The 20515-nt window shown below is 36.0% G+C and overlaps 1 protein-coding gene across 1 annotated transcript in view; it reads left to right on the top strand.

The window, feature by feature from the left end:
* The window catches only part of KPNA3 (karyopherin subunit alpha 3), a 107226-nt gene extending 90182 nt beyond the window's left edge, over nt 1–17044 (top strand). The window contains exons 11-17 of the mRNA XM_077158183.1: nt 5505–5636; nt 7757–7885; nt 11507–11611; nt 11699–11770; nt 11927–12089; nt 13849–13943; nt 14480–17044. Coding sequence (XP_077014298.1) covers nt 5505–5636; nt 7757–7885; nt 11507–11611; nt 11699–11770; nt 11927–12089; nt 13849–13943; nt 14480–14578 — 795 coding nt within the window. The 3' untranslated portion in view covers nt 14579–17044. The remainder of the gene's footprint in view (nt 1–5504; nt 5637–7756; nt 7886–11506; nt 11612–11698; nt 11771–11926; nt 12090–13848; nt 13944–14479) is intronic.
* The last annotated feature ends 3471 nt before the right edge of the window (nt 17045–20515 follow it).

The following is a 20515-nucleotide window of genomic DNA, read 5'->3' on the forward strand; positions in this document are numbered from 1 at the left end:
ATTGTGGTTTTGATTTGCATTTCTCTAATGGCCAGGGACATTGAGCATCTCTTCATGTGCCTCTTGGCCATCCGTATTTCTTCTTCTGGTAGGTGTCTGTTCAAGTCTTTTTCCCATTTTGTAATTGGGTTGGCTGTCTTTTTGTTGTTGAGTTGAACAATCTCTTTATAAATTCTGGATACTAGACCTTTATCTGATATGTCGTTTCCAAATATTGTCTCCCATTGTGTAGGCTGTCTTTCTACTTTCTTGATGAAGTTCTTTGATGCACAAAAGTGTTTAATTTTGAGGAGCTCCCATTTATTTATTTCTTTCTTCAGTGCTCTTGCTTTAGGTTTAAGGTCCATAAAACCACCTCCAGTTGTAAGATTCGTAAGATATCTCCCAACATTTTCCTCTAACTGTTTTATGGTCTTAGACCTAATGTTTAGATCTTTGATCCATTTTGAGTTAATTTTTGTATAAGGTGTGAGATACGGGTCTTCTTTCATTCTTTTACTTATGGATATCCAGTTCTCTAGTCACAGTATATCTTGATTATCGTTCCTCTGTTGGTGGATGCTTGGGTTATATCTGTCTTTTGGCTCTTGTGAATAATGATGCTGTGAACATCAGTGTACAAGGATCTGAGTCCCTGTTTTCAACTCTTTTCCGTAAATACCTAGGAGCGGAATGTCTGGATCATATGGTAATTCTATTTTAATTTCTTGAGGAACTGCCAAACCATTTTCCACAAAGGCTGTGCTGTTTCACATCCCACCAGCAATGCAGGAAGGTTCCAATTTCTTCACATCCTCACCAATATTTGTTGTTTTCTGTTTTGTTTTGTTTTGTTGCAATAATTGCCATCCTAGTGAGTGTTAAGTAGTATCTCATTGTGGTCTTGATATGCATTTCTTTAGTGGCCAGTGATGTTGAACATTTTATCATGTGCTTTTCAGTCATTTGTATATCTTCTTTGGAGAAATGTCTTTTCAAGTCCTTAAATAAATGATTTGCAGATATTTTCCACCATTCTGTAAAGTGTCTTTTCTCTTTTTTTTTTCCGAGAAATATCCACACACACACAGTCCAACCGTATTATACAATCAGTGATTCACAATATCATCACATAGTTCTTCACCATGATCATTTTTAGAGCATTTACATCACTCCAGAAAAAGAAATCATGCATCCCATACGTTTACCCGTCCCTCTCATTGACCCACAGTATTTCACTCAACCCAGTTTTTACCCTTTATCTCCCCCTATTATTTATTTATTATCCTTATTTTTGGTTTTACTCATCTGTCCATACCCTAGATAAAAGGAGCAATAGATGCAAGGTTCCACAATCACGCAATCACATTGTAAATGCTGTGTAGTTATATGGTCTTCTTTAAGAATTAAGCCTACTAGAACACAATTTGACAATTTCAAGTACTTCCTCTAGCCCCCTAGTATACCATAAACTGATAAAGAATATCTGTACATTGCCTAAGAGTAACTTGCAGGATAACCTCCTGACTCCATTTGAAATCTCTCAGTCACTGAGGCTTTATTTTGTCCTGTTTCTCTCTTCCCACTTTTGGTCAAGAAGACTTTCTCATTCCTATGATGTTGGGTCCCAGTTCATTCCTGGGAGTCTTGTCCCATGTTGCCTTATTCACATAAGTGGGAAGGGCAGTGAGTTCACTGCCAAGTTGACTTTTAGAGAGAGAGGCCACATCTGTGAAACAAAAGAGGCTTTCTGGAAGGGACTCTTATGCATAATTGTCACTAGACTTAGCTTCTCCTTTTCAGGAATAAGCTTCATAGGGGCGGGTCCCAAGGTTGAGGGCTTAGTCTTTTGAATTGGATGTTCCCACTGCTAGCGAGAATATCAGAATTTTCCCAGATGGGAAGTTAGATATTTCCTTCTTCCTCCCTAGTCCCCCAAGGAGACTTTGCAAATACTTTTTTATTCTCTACCCACATTGCTCAGGGATATATCAGGGCATCACACTAACCTGTACAACCAAGATCTCACACATCACAAGCAGTGGGGACAACCAAATCAATAGGCTGAGACCTTGATCTTAGGGTTTATCCCTATGAAATTTATTCCTGCAAAGAATAGGCTAATACTACTTAAAATTAGGCCTCAGGGTCACCCCCCAGAGAACCTCTTTTGTTGCTCAGATGTGGCATCTCTCTCTAAACCAGCTCAGCAGGTGAACTCAGAGCCCTCTCTCCTACATGGGACATGACTCCCAGGGGTGTAAATCTCCCTGGCAGCGTGGGATAGAAAGCCCAGGATAAGCCAGGACCCAGCATCAAGAGATTGAGAAAGCCTTCTTAACCGAGAGAGGGAAGAGAGAAATGAGACAAAATAAAGGTTCATTGGCTGAGAGATTTCAAACAGAGTTGAGAGGTTATGCTGGAGGTTATTCTTATACATGATATAAATATTCCTTTTTAGTTTATGGGGTATTGAAGTGGCTAGAGGGAAGTCCCTGAAACTGTTGAGCTGTGTTCCAGTAGCCTAGATTCTTGAAGACAATTGTATAAAGATCTAACATTTACAGTGTGACTGTGTGATTGTGAAAACCTTGTGTCTGATGCTCCTTATGTCCATAAGAAATGGACAGATGAGTAAAAAAATATGGATAATAAATAAATAGTAGAGGGGACAAAAGGTAAAATAAATTGGATGTTTGGAAACACTAGTGGGTAGTGAGAGGGAGGGTTAAGTGTATGGTATGTATGAGCTTTTTCTTTTATCTTTTCTTTTTCAGGAATGACGTAGATATTTTAAAAAACAATCATGGTAATGAATACACAACTATAAGATCTTGTTGTGAGCCATCGATTATACACCATGTATAGAATGTATATGTGAAGATTTCTCAATTTTTAAAAAATGAAAAGGGAGTGCAAGGGTAGTTCGGTGGTAGAATTCTCATCTGCTTTGCAGGAGACCTGGGTTCAATTCCCGGCCCGTGCATTTCCCAAACAAACAAATAAAAATTCAACAAATGGTGCTGCAATAATGAGATGTTCAAATGGAAAAAAAATGGGATGTGACCCTGCTATACAGCATACGGGAAAAAAAAGGATTTCACACCCTATTCAAGATTCCATGTAGTTATGGTGTTCAAGTAAACTGACCATACAAGTTAAATTAGATAATTTCTACCCAAAATATAAATTTTGCACCAAATAAACTTCTCTCCCTTTAATCTCACACAGAGGTTAAAGTTTGAAAATATGGCCCATATCATCCTTTACACAGTATTCTAATTTCCCTTAGTCCTAGCCAGTTCAGCTTCATTCGTATCTCTAGGCAAAGTCTGATCACTTTTTCAGCTGTCTTTTCACTTTCTTGATCACATCCTTTGATACACATAAATTTTAAATTCTTATTAAATCCATTTTATCTATTTTTTTCTTTTGTTGCTAATAATTTTATTGTCATAGCAAAGAATCCATTGCCAAATAAAAGGTCATGAAGATTTTCCCCTATGTTTTTTTCTAGGCTTTTATGGTGTAGCCTATTTATATTTAAAATCATTAATCCATTTTGAATAAATGTTTGTGTTTGATATGAGGCCAGGATCTTGTTGAAGCATTTTTATGATAGTTACTTTAAAATCCTTGTCAGGTAATTCCAATATCTGTGTCATTTCAGTGTTGGTGTCTGTTGGTTGTCATTTCTCTTTTGAGTTGAGATTTCCTCATTCTTGGTCTGACAAATTATTTGCAGTTGTATCCTGGACATTTTGGGTGTTAACGAGACCCTGATTCCTATTTAAATCTTGTTACTCATTACTGCCAGACCAAGTAGGAGACAGGCCTTGCTCATACAGCCAGCATCTGCAGATACCCTCCAGCAGGATGGGCTCTCTGCCACAGCTTCTGCCCCTGCCGCTCCCATTTTTTACAACTGCCATATTTCTATTTTTCCAGAACTTACAACTTTTAAAAATTATTTTTCCATTCATATCCCCTTGTTTGAATCAATCTTTGATCTGTAATAAAATAGACCAAATACTAACCATCATTCCTTTTGCTAAATTTTCCCCAGGCTTCTCTTGGTTGACTGAAGTGCATCATCTGTTAGAGGAGTGGCAAACGTTTCCTGTAAAGGGTCAGATAATAAGCACTTAACTGTGTGGACCACATGGTCTCTTGTCACACTGCTCTTCTCTGCCTCGGCGCAGGAAGAAGCCACAGACAATGTATAAACGAGTGGGTGTGGCTGTTTACAATAAAATTTTATTTAAAAAACAGGCAGGGCCAAATTTGGCCCCCAGTTTTTAGTTTGCCGATCCCTGCTCTAGCAGAGTTCTATACAATAGCTTATGAATACAGTATTCTCTTGGTTTTGGCATGTATAATTATTTTCCTGTGGCCTGAATCCTAGTTCACACTATCTTTCCTCAAGTTTCTTGAAAATGCTGCGCAACCGTACGTTGCTTTTAAAAGTGACACTGGTCTTTCTTACTCTTACGCATAATTTAGTCTTTTTGCCTGGAGTCTTGGAGGACATTTTCTTTATCATTAAAGGGTAGTAGTTTTACTAGGGTATATTATCTTTAAGCCCTTCCTGTCTCCTCCTTTCCAGTCTCCACAGAGAGTCTCTGAAGTCTCACACATGCCTGGGACAGGAGGTCCAGATAAAAGCTGGAATTTAATTTTTTTTCTCTTCTTACAGGTAATTTGAGATATGTAGTATACTTTGGCTCCTAGTAATGCTGAAGGTTTGGCTATATGTGGTTTTTTTCCTCTTACTTATCTATATATGTTTTCTGTGTGGGGAGATTTGAATTTAGGTGGCTGCTGTTATCTAAGGACAACTAGGTGTTTTTAATTTGGATATCCTCATAGGAACATCTGTGAATTTCCCATAGATGAAACCAGTGCTTTCCCCTGCGAAGACACAAAGTACAGCCATCCACAAACTGTCCTTGAATGAGTCACCAAACCTCTGAGCCTGTTTTTTTTGTTTGAGTTTTTTGTTTTGTTTTGTGTTTTATCTGCACAATTAGGATGAGCATAAGGCATGGTTTGTACTCTTTGGTTGGGGGTGTGTTTATCTGTTTTCTTTAGTAGTTTGAAAAATCAGTTGTATTGCTGAACATATTTGAGAACCTCTAGAGTTAGATGATACAAGGTCTTTTTGGTCTCTTCTAGACATGAAGCAGCATGTGATGTATTGGCCCCATGGGGATTATAGCTTCCCCATTTGTGAGGGCAAGGAAAATTATTTCTCTGCCTGTTTTAAAATTCATCTATCTGGTACATAAATGCAGAAATCAGGTTAGAAGTTGTGCCAGACTTTTGTGTCTCACTTTTGTAAAGAGTGATCCGAGGCAGAAAGGTGCTTACAACGTAATAGATTTATCGACTGAGCAGAAATTTTTGCCACCAAGCTAAAACATAAAATCTGGCTACTTTTCCCATTACTGTTCTTGAGGGTGTGCTATGTGTTTTAAATATTCAAACAAATATGTGAATTGATTATTCATTTTTACTTCCTGTAGATTCTTGTAGACACTGTTTGGGCTCTGTCGTACCTGACAGATGGAGGCAATGAGCAGATACAGATGGTTATTGATTCAGGGGTTGTGCCATTTCTCGTACCCCTTCTGAGCCACCAGGAAGTGAAAGTCCAAGTAAGTGTTTCTAAATTTTTCTTACTTGTATAGAATTGTATTTTACTGTAACCAGTTAAGTTGTATGACCAGGCTTCTGATTTTGCCTCTAAGTGCGTATCTTTGAGATTTCTCCTGTTGTTCCCGTGGACCCAGTTTTGTTGATTTCCAGATCTTATCTAGATTCTTAGCTGCTTCAGACCAGCGTAGCCAGTTTTTCTTGACCTCTTAGAATGCGTTCAGGCATTCCGTTCTCATTTCAACCAGATAAAATTGTTAGGTTTTCTCCTACAAACACTACTCCTCTCCTCTGCCCCCTTTCAGAAACAGCATGGCCCAAGTTAGAAATCTTGAATTCTTCTCTTCCTTCCTCTCCATTAAAAAATACTATCGCTTCTTACATAACTTTCAAAACTGTCTTTCCCTGTGTGTCTAGCGCTGCTTTGCTTAAGACTCAATATTATGTCCTGAGAAACTTTCTCACACCTCCCCTCAGAGAGCCTCAGTGTTCTTTCACAGTGTCACATATTTCTGTTTTTATAACTTATTCCCTTATTGTAACTGCTGGCTTGTCTATTACTCTTACTGGATTTAGGATGCCCTGAGGGTCCAGGAACCTTTTCTCTTCATTCTCTGTACATAGATGAGCAGCTGCCATACACTGGGCACTTGGAAGATAGTGCTTGCGATTTGATATTCGTGGACACAGTAACTTAGCATATCTCTGAAATCTCTCACTCTCTCTTTTTAACTTTGAATTATGGAATTTCAGACATGTCTGAAGAATGCGCCTCCGTATGTGCATCACTCAATCTCAGATATCGGCGTTTGTCATTCTTCTATCATCTATACCTCCACTCTTATTTAGTTGTATTTTTTAATATTTTAAAGTAAATCCCAGTCACATCGCTTTCCTTTTATGTTCCTGATTTTCTGTTCTATCTTCGTATTATACTTTCTGGCTATTATCCCTGAATTTCAAGACTCTTTTCCACTTAATGACTAAGTTTTTACCAATCCTCACTTCGAAACCCTGAGGACAATGCAGGGTAGCGGTGCTCATCCATGTCACACCTAAGCGAGTGCACACATGCATGCAGTATGTAAGTGTGGGGTGGCCAGCTGTCCATTTTGGAGTAGAAGGTCTTGTATTTAGACATTGTCTATAGTGCTTTTTCTCATGGTAGGATGTTATTTTATGAAATAACAAAGCATGGTAGATGTTTTAACTTCTGTATTGGCAAATAAATAGCTGGTAGCCATAAATTGATTCCCTTTTTCCACCTTTAATAAAGGAAGAAATTTATTTATTTTAATAGTATTTGAAATCCCAGAGTCTATCAGAACATTTGTTAAAAATAATAATACATAACATGTATGATTCTTTCACTTTACAAAATACTTTTACATCTATTTTATTTAGAAATATTTTCATTGCAAAACAGACCTCATATATAAATTAATTAACTTAAAGACCATACATATAACTAGAAAGTAACTAAGAACTAGGACTCTTCGTTCATTCAGTGTTTAATGAGAATCTGTTGTGTGCCAGGTGAGGTGCTTTCTGAGAAGATACTCACGCAAATGAAAAATGGCTTCTGTCCTTGATGGTTCAGACACACAGAGAAGCCAGTGTTTATAGTTCAGTATGTTGTAGAGGTGGAGGCTGAGGAAGCACAAAGGAAACACACAAGATACCTAGACCTGACTCCTGTGGTTCATAGTCTGAAACCCACTCTACCCAGAAAAACACTGTATTGAACAGTAATGAACTTATTTTCAGCCAGCATTCTAAAGGAAGCATAAATGCAGTGACAAACACTGATAGATAATAAAACTGGGTTTTGAGGGGATAAAACTTTAGTAATATAAAGTTGTTAAAAATAGACCTTTAGGGTTTTGAAATTTTCATTTCCTTTTTTGTTTTTAATCTTTTTCACAACAATCTTCACTTAATTTTTCCATGAAGTATTTTTCAGGGGTGACTGTTTAAAATTCAGAATTGTTCCCTGTTCTTCCTAATGCTTTGTATGTGGATGAAGCATTACTCATCCCCCCTCCCCCGACATTTTAGCATGAATTTTAGGTTCATCATAAACTAATAACTGAATTTACAGAGAACATTCCTTCCCGTCCAGACAGCAGCACTCAGGGCTGTCGGCAACATAGTGACCGGCACTGACGAGCAGACCCAGGCCGTTCTCAACTGCGACGTCCTGTCCCACTTCCCAAACCTCCTATCACACCCAAAAGAGAAGATAAATAAGGTAAGACATTGTATTCCTTAGGATTCTCTAGGGAAACGGAACCAACAGGAGATATTTATAAATTTGAGATTTACTAAAAGTGTCTCACGCGACTGTGGGGATGCACAAGTCCGAATTCTGTAGGGCAGGTCACGTGCCGACAGCACTGACGAAGGTCTTCAGTGCATCCCACGGGAGAGGCTGACCAGCTGAAGTAGAGAAAGATTCTCTCTTCTGAATTCTCCTTTAAAGCTTTCAGTTGATTAGATTAAGCGTCACTAATTGCAGAAGACACTCCCCAACTGCAGATGTCATCAGCTATGGATGCAGTCTATGTGCTGATGATATAATAAGCTAGCCTTCTGCTTTATTAACCAGCCACAAAATGTCCTCAAGGTAATGGTCAGGCCAGTGCTTGCTTAACCAGACAACTGGGCATCATCACTTGGCCAGGTTGACACATGAACCTAACCATAACAGGCATATGATGTCCTCATCAGCTTATTTCTTTCTCCTTGGAAAGCTTATTTAGCTGCCTGCCTTGTTTCTCGGTTACGTTGATTGTTACAATACATTTAAGATGAGGATGGTCTCAAATCACCTCTGCAATTTTTTTTTCAACTTTTAATTGCTTCTTATAAGTGCTGCCCTGATCATCACAGAACAAAAAATATTTTTAGCATTTAGATTACTTTTGTTTTTATTTAAAAAAATTGAGCAGTAGCAACAACCAATAAGTTTGTAGCCACTGGTTCTGTGTGTAAACAAAATCTGTCGCTTATATGTCTGGTATCTTTTATAAACAAATACAGGGGTCACAGTGTAATTTCTATATGGAAATCAGTTTGAACCTAAAAAGCACCTAAATGAAAAGCTCATAAATAATAGCTCTTTTTAAGATTTCAGGTTTGAGATACAAAATTATAATCTATTTTATAATATGGAGTTGTTATTTTCTGCTTATACAGAAAAAACATACATGTATATACAGAATGATAAGATTTTTGGATAGAAGATGCCTGTGTGTAAAATATTTTTTTCCAAGTAGAAAAAGGGACAAATGAGATACGCAACTTAAATCAGAAAAGAATATGCTGAAAATAGAGAGTGGGGACCGCTGGGATGTGTAAATTATCTGACCGATAGCACACTTCCTCTCACATAGTGCTTGGGGGAAGAGCACAGTCATTTGCTATCTTTTAAAAAGCAGGTCGTATCATTCTCCCACATAGGATAAAATATAAATGCCTTATAAGATAAAGGCTTTTCATTATCTGGTCTCTACCTTTCTTTTCCAAAAGTCTGCTAAAAGGCCATTTTCAGTCACACCTTTATGACGGGGTTCTCTCACTTTTTCAGTGTTTCATCACCATCATCTAGCATAATGACAGTCATAAAAGTACTGATCAAATAATAGTTGAATGCATTGAATGCAGTGGTTTTGTTTTGTTTTGTTTTTGCATGGGCAGGCTTTGGAAATCAAACCTGGGTCACTGGCATGGCAGGCGAGAGAATTCTGCCACTGAGCCATTGTTGCCCTCCCTGAATGCAGTTTATATGCCTGAACCTAGCAGAATCAGTCATTTCTTCTCCTGTGTCATAACTATACAAAGTTGTTTGACTATAATGTGACAATTGAATTCTTATGAAAAAGTATATTATCAAAAATCACATTTCATTGGCATATTTGTTCCAACGAAGGAAAAGAACCTAGAGACTTTGAGAATCTGGACCAATTATTTTTTAGTATGAAATTCATTAACGTACATGATTTTTTTAGCTACATGTACTCCTTAATTGAAAACTAAAAATATTTAATTATCCATATGACAAAACCAAATTTAACTGTTCATTTGCCATTTTTAGCACTTATTTTACTGTTTTATATTTGCTTATTTACGTATTGTTCCTACTATAGTTTTAAGATCCCTAAGAAATTTTGTTCATCTTTTTATCATTCATACCTTGTATGTTATGGATGTTGAATAAATGTTTACTCTGAATTAATTAATGTATGGTGATTGAGCTTTGCGCATTTAGGTGGCAGGCATTAAACTCAAAGTACTTTACTTCTTTTACTTAGTTTTTACAGCACCCCTTGTGTTGTTACTGATCTTCATTTTAATATGCTATATTTATGCCTCTATAGTGCATTAAGATCATCTTACCACCTTTGAGTCTCCTTTATAAAAATCCATTTTTTTTTTGAAAATTTGTTTCTGTGTACATTTTTAGCGAATTTTAATTTTGAGTCTCTTTTCCTGAAGGTTATTTAAAAATAAGGGAACTAAGAGTGGGGGGAAGAGATATAATTAGGTTAAGTAAGTGTGGGGAGAAAGAGGAGAGACTATACCTAAGGCAGAGCAGAGTGGGACTCAGAGAAGTTCCAGTAAGCTCTTAAATTTCCCTGGGGAAAGAAGAAGAGTTCTATAGATTAGATACCTTCTCAGCTTTAGCAAGCAGTTAGTTGTTTCAAAAGATTTTCACTTTGCATTTTTGGAGCCATCCTGGGACCCTAGAGGCATAAACTACCAACTTGGTTTTGTCCCCTTCAACATTTTATTTTGGAAATTTTCACACCTACAAAAAACTTACAAGAATAATACTGTGAACATCTCTATACTCTAAACACAGATTTACCAGCTGTTAACATTTTACCACAGTTAGATGACAAAATAAATTTACAATTAACACTTTCATTTGTGGATGAGGAAGAATTAACACTAAAATTATAACAAATCTTAGATTTATTCTTTGATTAAGTATATCAGGCTTTTTGCCATTGTGATGATGACACAAAATCCACTATAGCTATAGTACTATTAATTAAATCCATAGCTTCAGAGAGTTGATCATAGCAGGTTACTTGCAATTATACCGGTTTGAAACTTTCATATATGAACTATGTGAACAAATTTACCTTCAGATCTCTGAGTTTGAAGTAAAGGTTGGCTCTTAGAGAACTGGGTATTTTCTTCTATCAAAGAAACAAGTATCATAATAATTAGTACACTCAGAGAATATCATAATCATGTTTCTCTTATGAAATTAAAATGTTAGAAATACTTTACTTAGGCTAAAGTGGCTTTACTTGGAATTATATATGTGACTTAAAAATCCTTTAAGGTTAGAATAATATTTGTGTTAGATAGATCCATTCTACCCTAGTTAGATGCTTGATTCCTATGGAATGGTTGAATTTATCTTGCAAGTTTTTTTAAATAAAACAATTCACCTTTATTAGAAATAGTTTTAACAGTGTTAGGAAATTCAGTCGTGCTTATTTCGGAGCTAATGGACGGAAATGTCATCTCCATGAGCAAACAATTATATGTTTTGTTCACTGCTGTATCACCAATGCTAGAAAGGTTCCCAGCTTATAGGAGGCATATATAGTATTAAATGAATAAATGCCAGGTAAAAGGGGCCCAAATATTATGAATGGAAGTATCCTTACAACTTCTTTTTTTTTTTTATGGGAAGTTCGGTATAGCCTAATCACTTTTATATGCAGTTTCCTTAATGCAGCTCAAGTGATTTTGTGATTGCAAATATAAAATAGGTTAAAATAAAACATATAAAAGTGTTAAAGATAGAATTTTTCAAATAAAGATACACTGTAATTTTTTTTGTCAATTATAGGAAGCAGTTTGGTTCCTTTCCAACATAACCGCAGGCAACCAGCAACAAGTTCAAGCTGTAATAGATGCTGGATTAATCCCTATGATTATTCATCAGCTTGCTAAGGTCAGTAGTGAGTTTATCATGTCTTTTAACATTGTAGTCAAGACTTTTTTGATGAAGAATTCATTTGATTTCTGTCTTAACCTGCAGGGGGACTTTGGAACACAGAAGGAAGCTGCTTGGGCAATTAGCAACTTAACAATAAGTGGCAGAAAAGATCAGGTGAGCTTGAAAAAATTTTTTAGGATTGTTAATTCTGGAAAATATACTACCCTTATGTGTTTAGGAGTTGCTGATTTTTTTTCTAAGCTTTGTGTTCTGTCCTTTTGAAGGGAAAGATAATTATTTAAATAAAAATATTTCTTTTTTGTCATCCAGGTTGAGTACCTTGTGCAGCAGAATGTAATACCACCCTTCTGTAATTTGCTCTCAGTGAAAGATTCTCAAGTTGTTCAGGTCGTTCTAGATGGTCTGAAAAACATTCTGATAATGGCTGGTGATGAAGCAAGCACAATAGCTGAAATAATAGAAGAATGTGGAGGTAAGAGTCAACTGAATGAAGGAAAGAAGTTGAGCGCCAGAACTCTGAAATATTACTTCCTTTAAAGACAATTTATTAAAAATATTATAAACCATCAGGATACATTACTATTAAATCATCAAATTGTGTTGCTGTTCGTATCAGTATTGCAAGACTTTACCAGAAAACATTAGTCTATTCTGGTTTCAAAGATTACTTTGTAACCTTCCTGCAGATTCACCTTGCTCCTTTGGAAACGCTAATCTTCCTCTTGAAGTCAGAATGCGTTAGAGCAAATTAAAACCTCTGAGAACTCATGAGATTTGTTTAAGCCAGCATTTCTCAAACTCTTTGACAGTGAAGCATTTTTTCATGTTATACTTATTATCACATGTTTGTGTATGCTGCTCTGGGAAATGTTGTTTCATCCCTGACTTGTAATAGTTCTTACTATTTGCCACAACTGCCATGCTGAGATTTTTACTACAGAAGACATTTTGGAATTTCAATATAAGAAAGAACTAGTCATTTGACATACCATATCATTAAATTCTCTGGTAATGACATATAAAGCATATATTTTAAAATTCTATTTTTAAACCTGTTCAATATGTACTAAACTGTAAATGAATTTACCATAATGTCACTTTTTTTAAAACATTTTATTGACTTATTTGGATGATTATATTACCACTTTGTTTTTTTTCTAGCAAGAACAAATGCAGTAGCATCAGAAAAAGTTACACTGGGAGGGTTTTCTTCATAATGAGAAATTATCCCAGAGATGTTAAGGAGTCTTGTTCAAAGTCACCTAAGTAATTAGAGATAGAAGTAAAATTTTAATCCAGTTCTTCTAACTTTTAATCCACAGCTCATTGTGGTTAACTCAGAAAGTTTGAGCAACCTATAGAATTGATATTCTTCAGCTTTTTGACTAGGGTAGTAATATTTTTATAAGAACGCCTGTGTACTTAGTTATGTGTCATTTTATAGAGCACTTTACATCCATTATCTTCAACCCGTATTTTCCCGTTTTTCTGGTTGGTATATTTCTATTTAAAGGAAAAAAAATACAGCTATTTCAAAATAATCTAGCCAAAAGGACATTTCAAGGAAGAATATTTATTATTTATTAAGAATTTGAATTTACAAGCATGTGCTTCTGATGCATGGAGTAAATACTCTGAATATATTAATGAACACATTCTATGATTACAGTTCTGAAAAATTGTTTTACAGGTTCACTGTGGCTATAGGACATATTACCCTGTTCATTAAAAAAAAATTTTTTTTTCAGAATTCAAAGCTTTTTCTTCTATTATACCAATTAATATATCAAACAATAAGCTTCTTAAAACTTATTTTTATGGCTATAAGTAGTAAAATTTAGAAAACAGAAAAAAATAAACATATAAGACAGTAGGGTTTTAGTAAAGCAGTCTGGGATATCTTGGTTCAGGTTCTGTCACTTACTTGCCAGGTCATTGGAATAAATCCCTCCCCCTCTTTGTGCCACTCCTTCCTTGTCCATCAAATGGAGTGGTGAGGTATTTTTTTAGACTACCTGCCTACAAGACCAGGGCCCCTCAAGGGCTTCTATGGAGGTAGAAGTTAAGGGGATGTTTTTCCTCCCGCAAGAGCAAATTGGGTTTTTTAAACTATCACCTTTCAGGGTATGAGGGGTCTGTTTCCTTAAGTCCCTTAGGATTTGCCATGGCTAAAATGAGAATAGTTTTTATTTGTATCTGCTTAATTCTTTTAATTATTTTATTTTTATCAGGTTTGGAAAAAATCGAAGTTTTACAGCAGCATGAAAATGAAGACATATATAAATTAGCATTTGAAATCATAGATCAGTATTTCTCTGGCGATGATGTAAGTATAAAAGTATGCTGTGTCTCCCTGTAAATTAAAACCTGTTTACATAATGTACATTTACTAAGAGTTTTCCCTTTATCACTAGTAACACTAAGTTTACACTGTTCCTTTCAGATAGTTTAGAGGTGGCATTTTTCCAGTTATTTTTTAAAATCTAAATAATAAATAATGGTTCTACATCGATTAGTTCTCTTCAAAAATTTAACTATGTCTGAAACTTCATTATAAAGTAAATTATGCAAACAGTTCTTGTCATATTTATGATCTATTAATTGGGAAAAAATAGTAATTATTCTTCAGATAGATTAAGTAAATCTATGGATACAAGACCTTAAGAAAGAGGCAGGTTTTTTGTATATGTTAAATTTTTAATTGTTAAATTTCTTAACAAAATGATTGCTGATTTACCTAAATATCCTTAGGTGACTAAAGCAGTCGTACAAAATCCCCTCCTAAGAAGTAAAAAAATCAGTTCTGCTTGCACCATAATGTAGAGTATCCATAATAAGAAATCTCCTCTTTTTTTTAAATAGATTGATGAAGATCCTAGCCTCATTCCTGAAGCAACACAAGGAGGTACTTACAATTTTGACCCAACAGCCAACCTTCAAACAAAAGAATTTAATTTTTAAGTTCAATTGAGTGCAGAGTCTTTCCCACATTCTATATGAAGCACCAACCAGATGGCTACCAAATGAAAAGAACAACCGCGACAACAAAAGGCTCCAAAACACATATGCCTCTTCGTTTCGATGCTTCTAAAGCGAGCCATGTCTCAGTCACTTTGCAGTTGCCAAAAGTCACTCTCACATGGACTGTAAATGCATCTGCATGATTTCCTAAACTGTTTTAGAATTTCCCTTAACAATCTCAACTACCCTCTTTATCCCTGTCCCTGGTGCCACGCGCTGACAACTGCAGTAGCCAGTTGAGAATGTTCCACAGCAGTGGCGTGTCCGTGCTCACTGATACTCCTTTGAAAAATATTGCACGGCGGATCAGGACACTGCGGCGTGACACTGACACACATCAGAAGACTTCAGAGAGGTGCGGTCTGGTCTGAGCCTCATCATTGTCCTCCACAAACATATTTTCATACTCTCTGTGTGGATGAATAGATTTTAAAGTACAAGCCAAATGACTTTCATTGGTGGGACTGACACAAAAAAGTAACTTAACAAAAAGAAACTTGGTTATTGATTAAACGGATAAGTTTAAAAAACTGTCCTTCATCTACCAGTAATTGATGTGGTTATTATCTGCCTCAGAAGCCAGGGTTGGAGGAAGAATTTTAGATATGGATGATAATGCTTTCACCATTATATCTAATTTTTGAGAGCAGCAAGCCCTGTTTGACCACTCACTCCAGCCTGTGTGTTCCTGCTGTTGAAGTAATCAAATGCTGTGCATGGTATTTTACCTGAGCTGCAACCTGTTACGGACTTGAACTTCTGTTTAAGTTGAAAGCAAGAGTCCTTGACAATAAAGAAAAAAAAACGCAAAGGTCTAAAACACCCATTGATGATGTAAAAAATAATAATAATCTTGCTTTCAGCTTTCAGGAGTTAATATTTTTCGTTTTAAATCGATAATTGGATATGGTTGATTTCTATTGGGTTTAAACTGTGGAGCTTTCATGTTTACTGTAATTTAGTCTTAAAATATTTTTTACTTAGTAACCAGTGCTTTTGATAATGTGGTTGGCAACAAACCAGCAACTCTTTAGAAGTGTCATGAAACTTCGTTCTTTGAGTATTGGAAAAATTCATTCAAATTCTACTCTAAAAGCATATTCACATTTTTAAATATTCCAACAAAGATCTGTGTAGAGGAATAATCTGCAGTTGTTTAACATAAACTTGACTTGCAGTAATCTTTAAATAATTCTGCAAAATCTGATATTACTATGTAAAGTCATTGCTTTTGGTAGATTGTCTGACCCAGTTATTAATGAAAGAATATGAATTTGAACGTTTTTAAACTGAACAATTTATGCTGTCACAAAAATGGTTTTGTTGCTATCGTTTACTGGGTATAATTTCCCAATGCATTGGTGTGAAGGGATAGAAAATCTAAACTAATTTAGTTATCAGATGGGGGGGTGTATTTCCTGTGATGAAGATGAGACAGATGCCATCAGAGCTTTGTGAATCAGCTGGGGTTTTTTCACTGATAAAAAAAAAAAACATAGCAGGTGTGCATTCATTAAAAATATATGTATCTGCCAAGGTGGAGCCACTTTAAAGAGTGAGTTTTGTCTTGTATCTAAAGTGGATACAAGCGTATGTTTAAACTGCAAGATTTTTACTTGCTAGAGAATCTGTTTTAATATAGTGGTTTGGCCTCTGATTATTTATAGGTTTTATAAATTTTAGAATCAATTTCTCTTTAAGGTGGCTCAGATTTTTCAACTCTTGTGCACATAAAATTGAGTTGAAGTTCATTGTGCCTTTTTTTCTTTATCCAATTTTTGAGTTAAAAGCTTCATATGATAACTGCATCCTGTTCAGACACTATAGTCTAAATTTTTGAAAGTGTGTGGTATTCACTAAAAGTAGGAATAACAAAGTCAAAACTAATTAAGGTCACAAACTTTGGTGAAACCCTTAAAGTCCAAATCTTCTTGATGTTGTGAATTGTACCCCTTCCTGTTTTAGTTTCTTCTGGACTCTCCATGCTTACTGACGGTTACCTTTAAATTTTTGCGCACATTGAGATGAAAATTGGCCTCTGTTGTGACGTTCTTCTTTCCTCTTGCATTCTCAATGCAGACGGACATTTTCAGGTGAACATCAGCATCAAGTGGTGCAGACCTGCGTGTGCATTTGCTTGATTCAGTTTGTTGTGACCTTATCAGTTTTGAATTGGAATTGCACCATTTCATAGATAAAGGAAACTATATTGCTGCACTTTTAAGTTTTCAAAACAGTGTTTAAAAATTGCGTTGTTTTTATTTTTTTTTAATTCAGTTAAAAAAAGACTAAAATGTTCTTTCAAAAGAGGCATCTAAATGTGTTCCTAATTTTGTATATGGGCTTAGGTTTTGTAACCAATAAAAAAAAAAGCTGCTATCAAATATGATAAAATTTTGAAGAACTTATTTCAAAAAATAACTTCATTGCCTATTTTTGTTTTCAGTATGGTTAAATTTAGAATTATGTTTCAAATATTCACCACAGTAGAGAGGAGTCCTGAATCATCCTTGCATTGTATTTTAATATCGTTTCTCTTGCCATAACAAACCAGGATGGCCGGTAACAGTTCTACATTTAAGAGTATTTTGTGACAAAAATAAGTAGTGTATAGTCTCACATTTAAATACTACATCGTAGAGAAAAGCCATTTTTTTTGAGGAGAAGATGTGGTTATGACTTCCATGAAATAAGCAAAAATATCGGATAAATTGTACATATAAAATGCCTGCCTAATCCTGGAAAGCATGCAACTATGGAAGATAGTAGTTGAAAGTTTAAGTCTTAGATAGAGACTGTGGTTCTAAGTGAAATCTTAAATTAATTAAAAGAGCAAAAGAGGAGCCAAACTTTTAAGTATTCAAATAATATACTTTTGTATAATACCACTTCAGATTATTTTTTGAGGGAAGTTGGTGTTTAAGTAAATAAATGTGATAGTACTCCTATACAATGCCCTCATTTCCTTCAGAAGTCATCCTTTTCAGGGAACCAATTGTTTAATTATCGCAGAAGAAGATTTTTGAATATTAATTGTCTTGAGTGGTGGTTATGAAATTTTTAACCTTAGTTGAACAGAGAAATTTTCATTGTTTGGAGAAGGGGAGAATAATTTTTGTACATTATGCTGTGATTAAGATATATAATTCAAGGAGTGCTCTGTGACCTAGCACTCATTTGTCCAAAGCTCAAAATGAACTCTTTTTCATATGAATGTTGTACTTGATTATTTCGCTGAAAAATAGTAATAGAATGTTGATCAAGAAGTCTCATATACATATGACATGTATGTGTGTATATATATTATGTATATATATATATATATAAAGAGAAAAAATATATATACATATATAAAGAGAGTGTTTTGGAAGAGGGACATGGGAGTGTAGCCTTATTCACAACCTTATCCTCTTTATTTGCTCAAGAAACTTCTCACCTAACTTTGGCCTACATCAGGGTTTCTCAAACCTGCTCTGTTGACACTTCAGGCAGGATAAATCTTTGTGCACACAGGATGGTCTCCAGCATCCCTGTCCTCTACCCACTGGGTGCCTTCTCTCCTCAGTTGTGACAAGCAAAAATGCGTACAAGACGTTGCCAACTGTCCTGTGGGGGCAGGATGTCCCTGAATTGAGAACCACTCTAGAAAATTTCTCCACTCAAATCAAGCAGCCTAAGTCATGACTTTCTGTGGTGCAAACAATCCCAAACTTTCCTCAGATGCATGGGATATAAAGGAAGAGATGACAAAAATGTGTCTTTTCTTCATTCTCAGTTTTAGGATAAATCAGAGCCAAACCTAACCTCATTTCCAATCACCCATCTGTGGGATCTCTTGGTAGTACTGAGCCCCATCTACTGGAAGCGACTTGGATAGAAATGAGAATGTGGAATAACTAGTTGTCCTCTTAAATTTATTCTGTGACTGAAAAACGATATTGTGTGAAATAATCAACACTGCCCGCCTGTGGCCATGTTCTCCAAAAATTTTTAAAGATCTTAAAGTTCTCTAGGGAAAGCCTAGGTTGGCCCAGGAAATCATAGCATAGTTTGGAGTACTTCTTAACGCATTGTGAAAGAGTGGTCCCAACCTCAAGAAATGTACAAGTCTATCTGGGAAAACAAAGTGTGTGTATGTGTTTAATTTAAGTAATAGTGGAAATTCTAAGGCAGTATAAGGTTAGTGCTTTGTCATACATGATAACTAGATACTGGTTTGAAGCATGGGAGGAATATTTATATATTTATGAATCGTGTAAGACAGTGAACAGAGGGCGGGGGGGACACTGCAGTGAATGAGAGAGGCTCTTGAGCTGTTCTTGTTCTCGAGCAAAAGCTGTGTTTTAAAAACTAATCTAGGAAGTGCAAATAGAGAGGTGAGATCAAAGACTAAAGAAGGGGAAATGTCTTACTTATCAAGTCATTCATGATTTAGGTCTCTGGATTAAGGCTCAGGGTGGTAGGTTTTCAAGAAACATTTTATTTTCATTTTGATGCAATTTTATTGATTTATTTTCACATACCATGGGTTCATTCAAAGGATATAATCAATGGCTCACAGAATCATCATACAGTTGTGCATTTATCATGATTGGCTTTTCTTTTTTTGTGAAAAATAACATAGAAAAAAACAAATTTCAAAGCACACCGCAACAATTAATTGTAGAACAGATTTCAGGGTTTGGTATGGGTTACAATTCCACAATTTTAAGTTTTTACTTTTAGCTGCTCCAAGACATTGGAGCCTAAAAGAAAATCAATATAATGAATCAGCAATTGTACTCATTTGTCAAACCCTACCTTCTCTGTATAACTCCACCATCACCTTTGATCTTACTCCCACTCTTAGGGGTATTTGAGCTATGGCCGTTCTAACTTTTTCATATTGGAAGGGTGTGTTGACAATATGAGATAGGGGGATGGAACTAGTTGATGTTCTGGAGAGGCTGGACCCTCTGCATTTCAGGACTTACCCGGCCTAGGGACCCATGTGGAGGTTGTAGGTTTCTGGAAAGCAAACTTAGGGCATGGAACCTTTGTAGAATCTCATATAAGGCCCTATATGTTCTCTAGGGTTGGCAGGAATGGTTTTGGTTGGGGTTTAGCAAATTTTGATAGATAGCAATGTGTAACTGAAGCTTGCATAAGAGTAGCCTCCAGAGTAGCCTCTCGACTGTTTTGAACTCTGTCGGCCGCTGATACCTTATTTGTTACACTTTTCCCCCTTTTGGTCAGGTTGGCATTGTTGATCCCACAGTGGCAGGACCAGGCTCATCCCTCGGAGTCATATCCCACATTGCCAGGGAGACTTTCACCCCTGGATGTCATGTCCCACATAGGAGGGAGGGTGATGATTTCACTTGCAGAGCTGGGCTTAGAGAGTCTAGCGAGGCGACACCTGAGCAAAAAAAGAGGCCCTCCAAAAATAACTCTTAGGCATTCCTCTCGGTAGGCTAAGCTTCTCCGCTACATACATAAGCCTCACAAGAGCAAGCCTCAAAATCAAGGGCTTGGCCTAATGTTTGACACAGTATCAGGAGTTTCCCTGGTGGTAAGGTTTAATAGTTGCATATTTTTTCTCCCATCCCTCAAGGGACTTTGCTCATATAGAGTATATCTGCTTAATATACTCTGGGATGTATCTAGGCATTCCATTAAGCTATATAGAATTACAGACCCTCATTCTGGGCTCCCTGTGTTTGGATTGAATGATCTATCTCGACAGGTTGAGTTAGCTTATGTGCTACAGAAATTTAGATTCTGGACAAAATAAAACTTTCTTCCTTTGGTCTCATAAAGTAGGTGAAGTTCTAAAGTACAGACAATGTTTTCCTTACCCCTGTATTCAGTTTTCAATAAATACTTATTAAAATCGAT

This window comes from Tamandua tetradactyla, chromosome 4, assembly GCF_023851605.1.
Source record: "Tamandua tetradactyla isolate mTamTet1 chromosome 4, mTamTet1.pri, whole genome shotgun sequence".
Taxonomy (NCBI): Eukaryota; Metazoa; Chordata; class Mammalia; order Pilosa; family Myrmecophagidae; genus Tamandua; species Tamandua tetradactyla.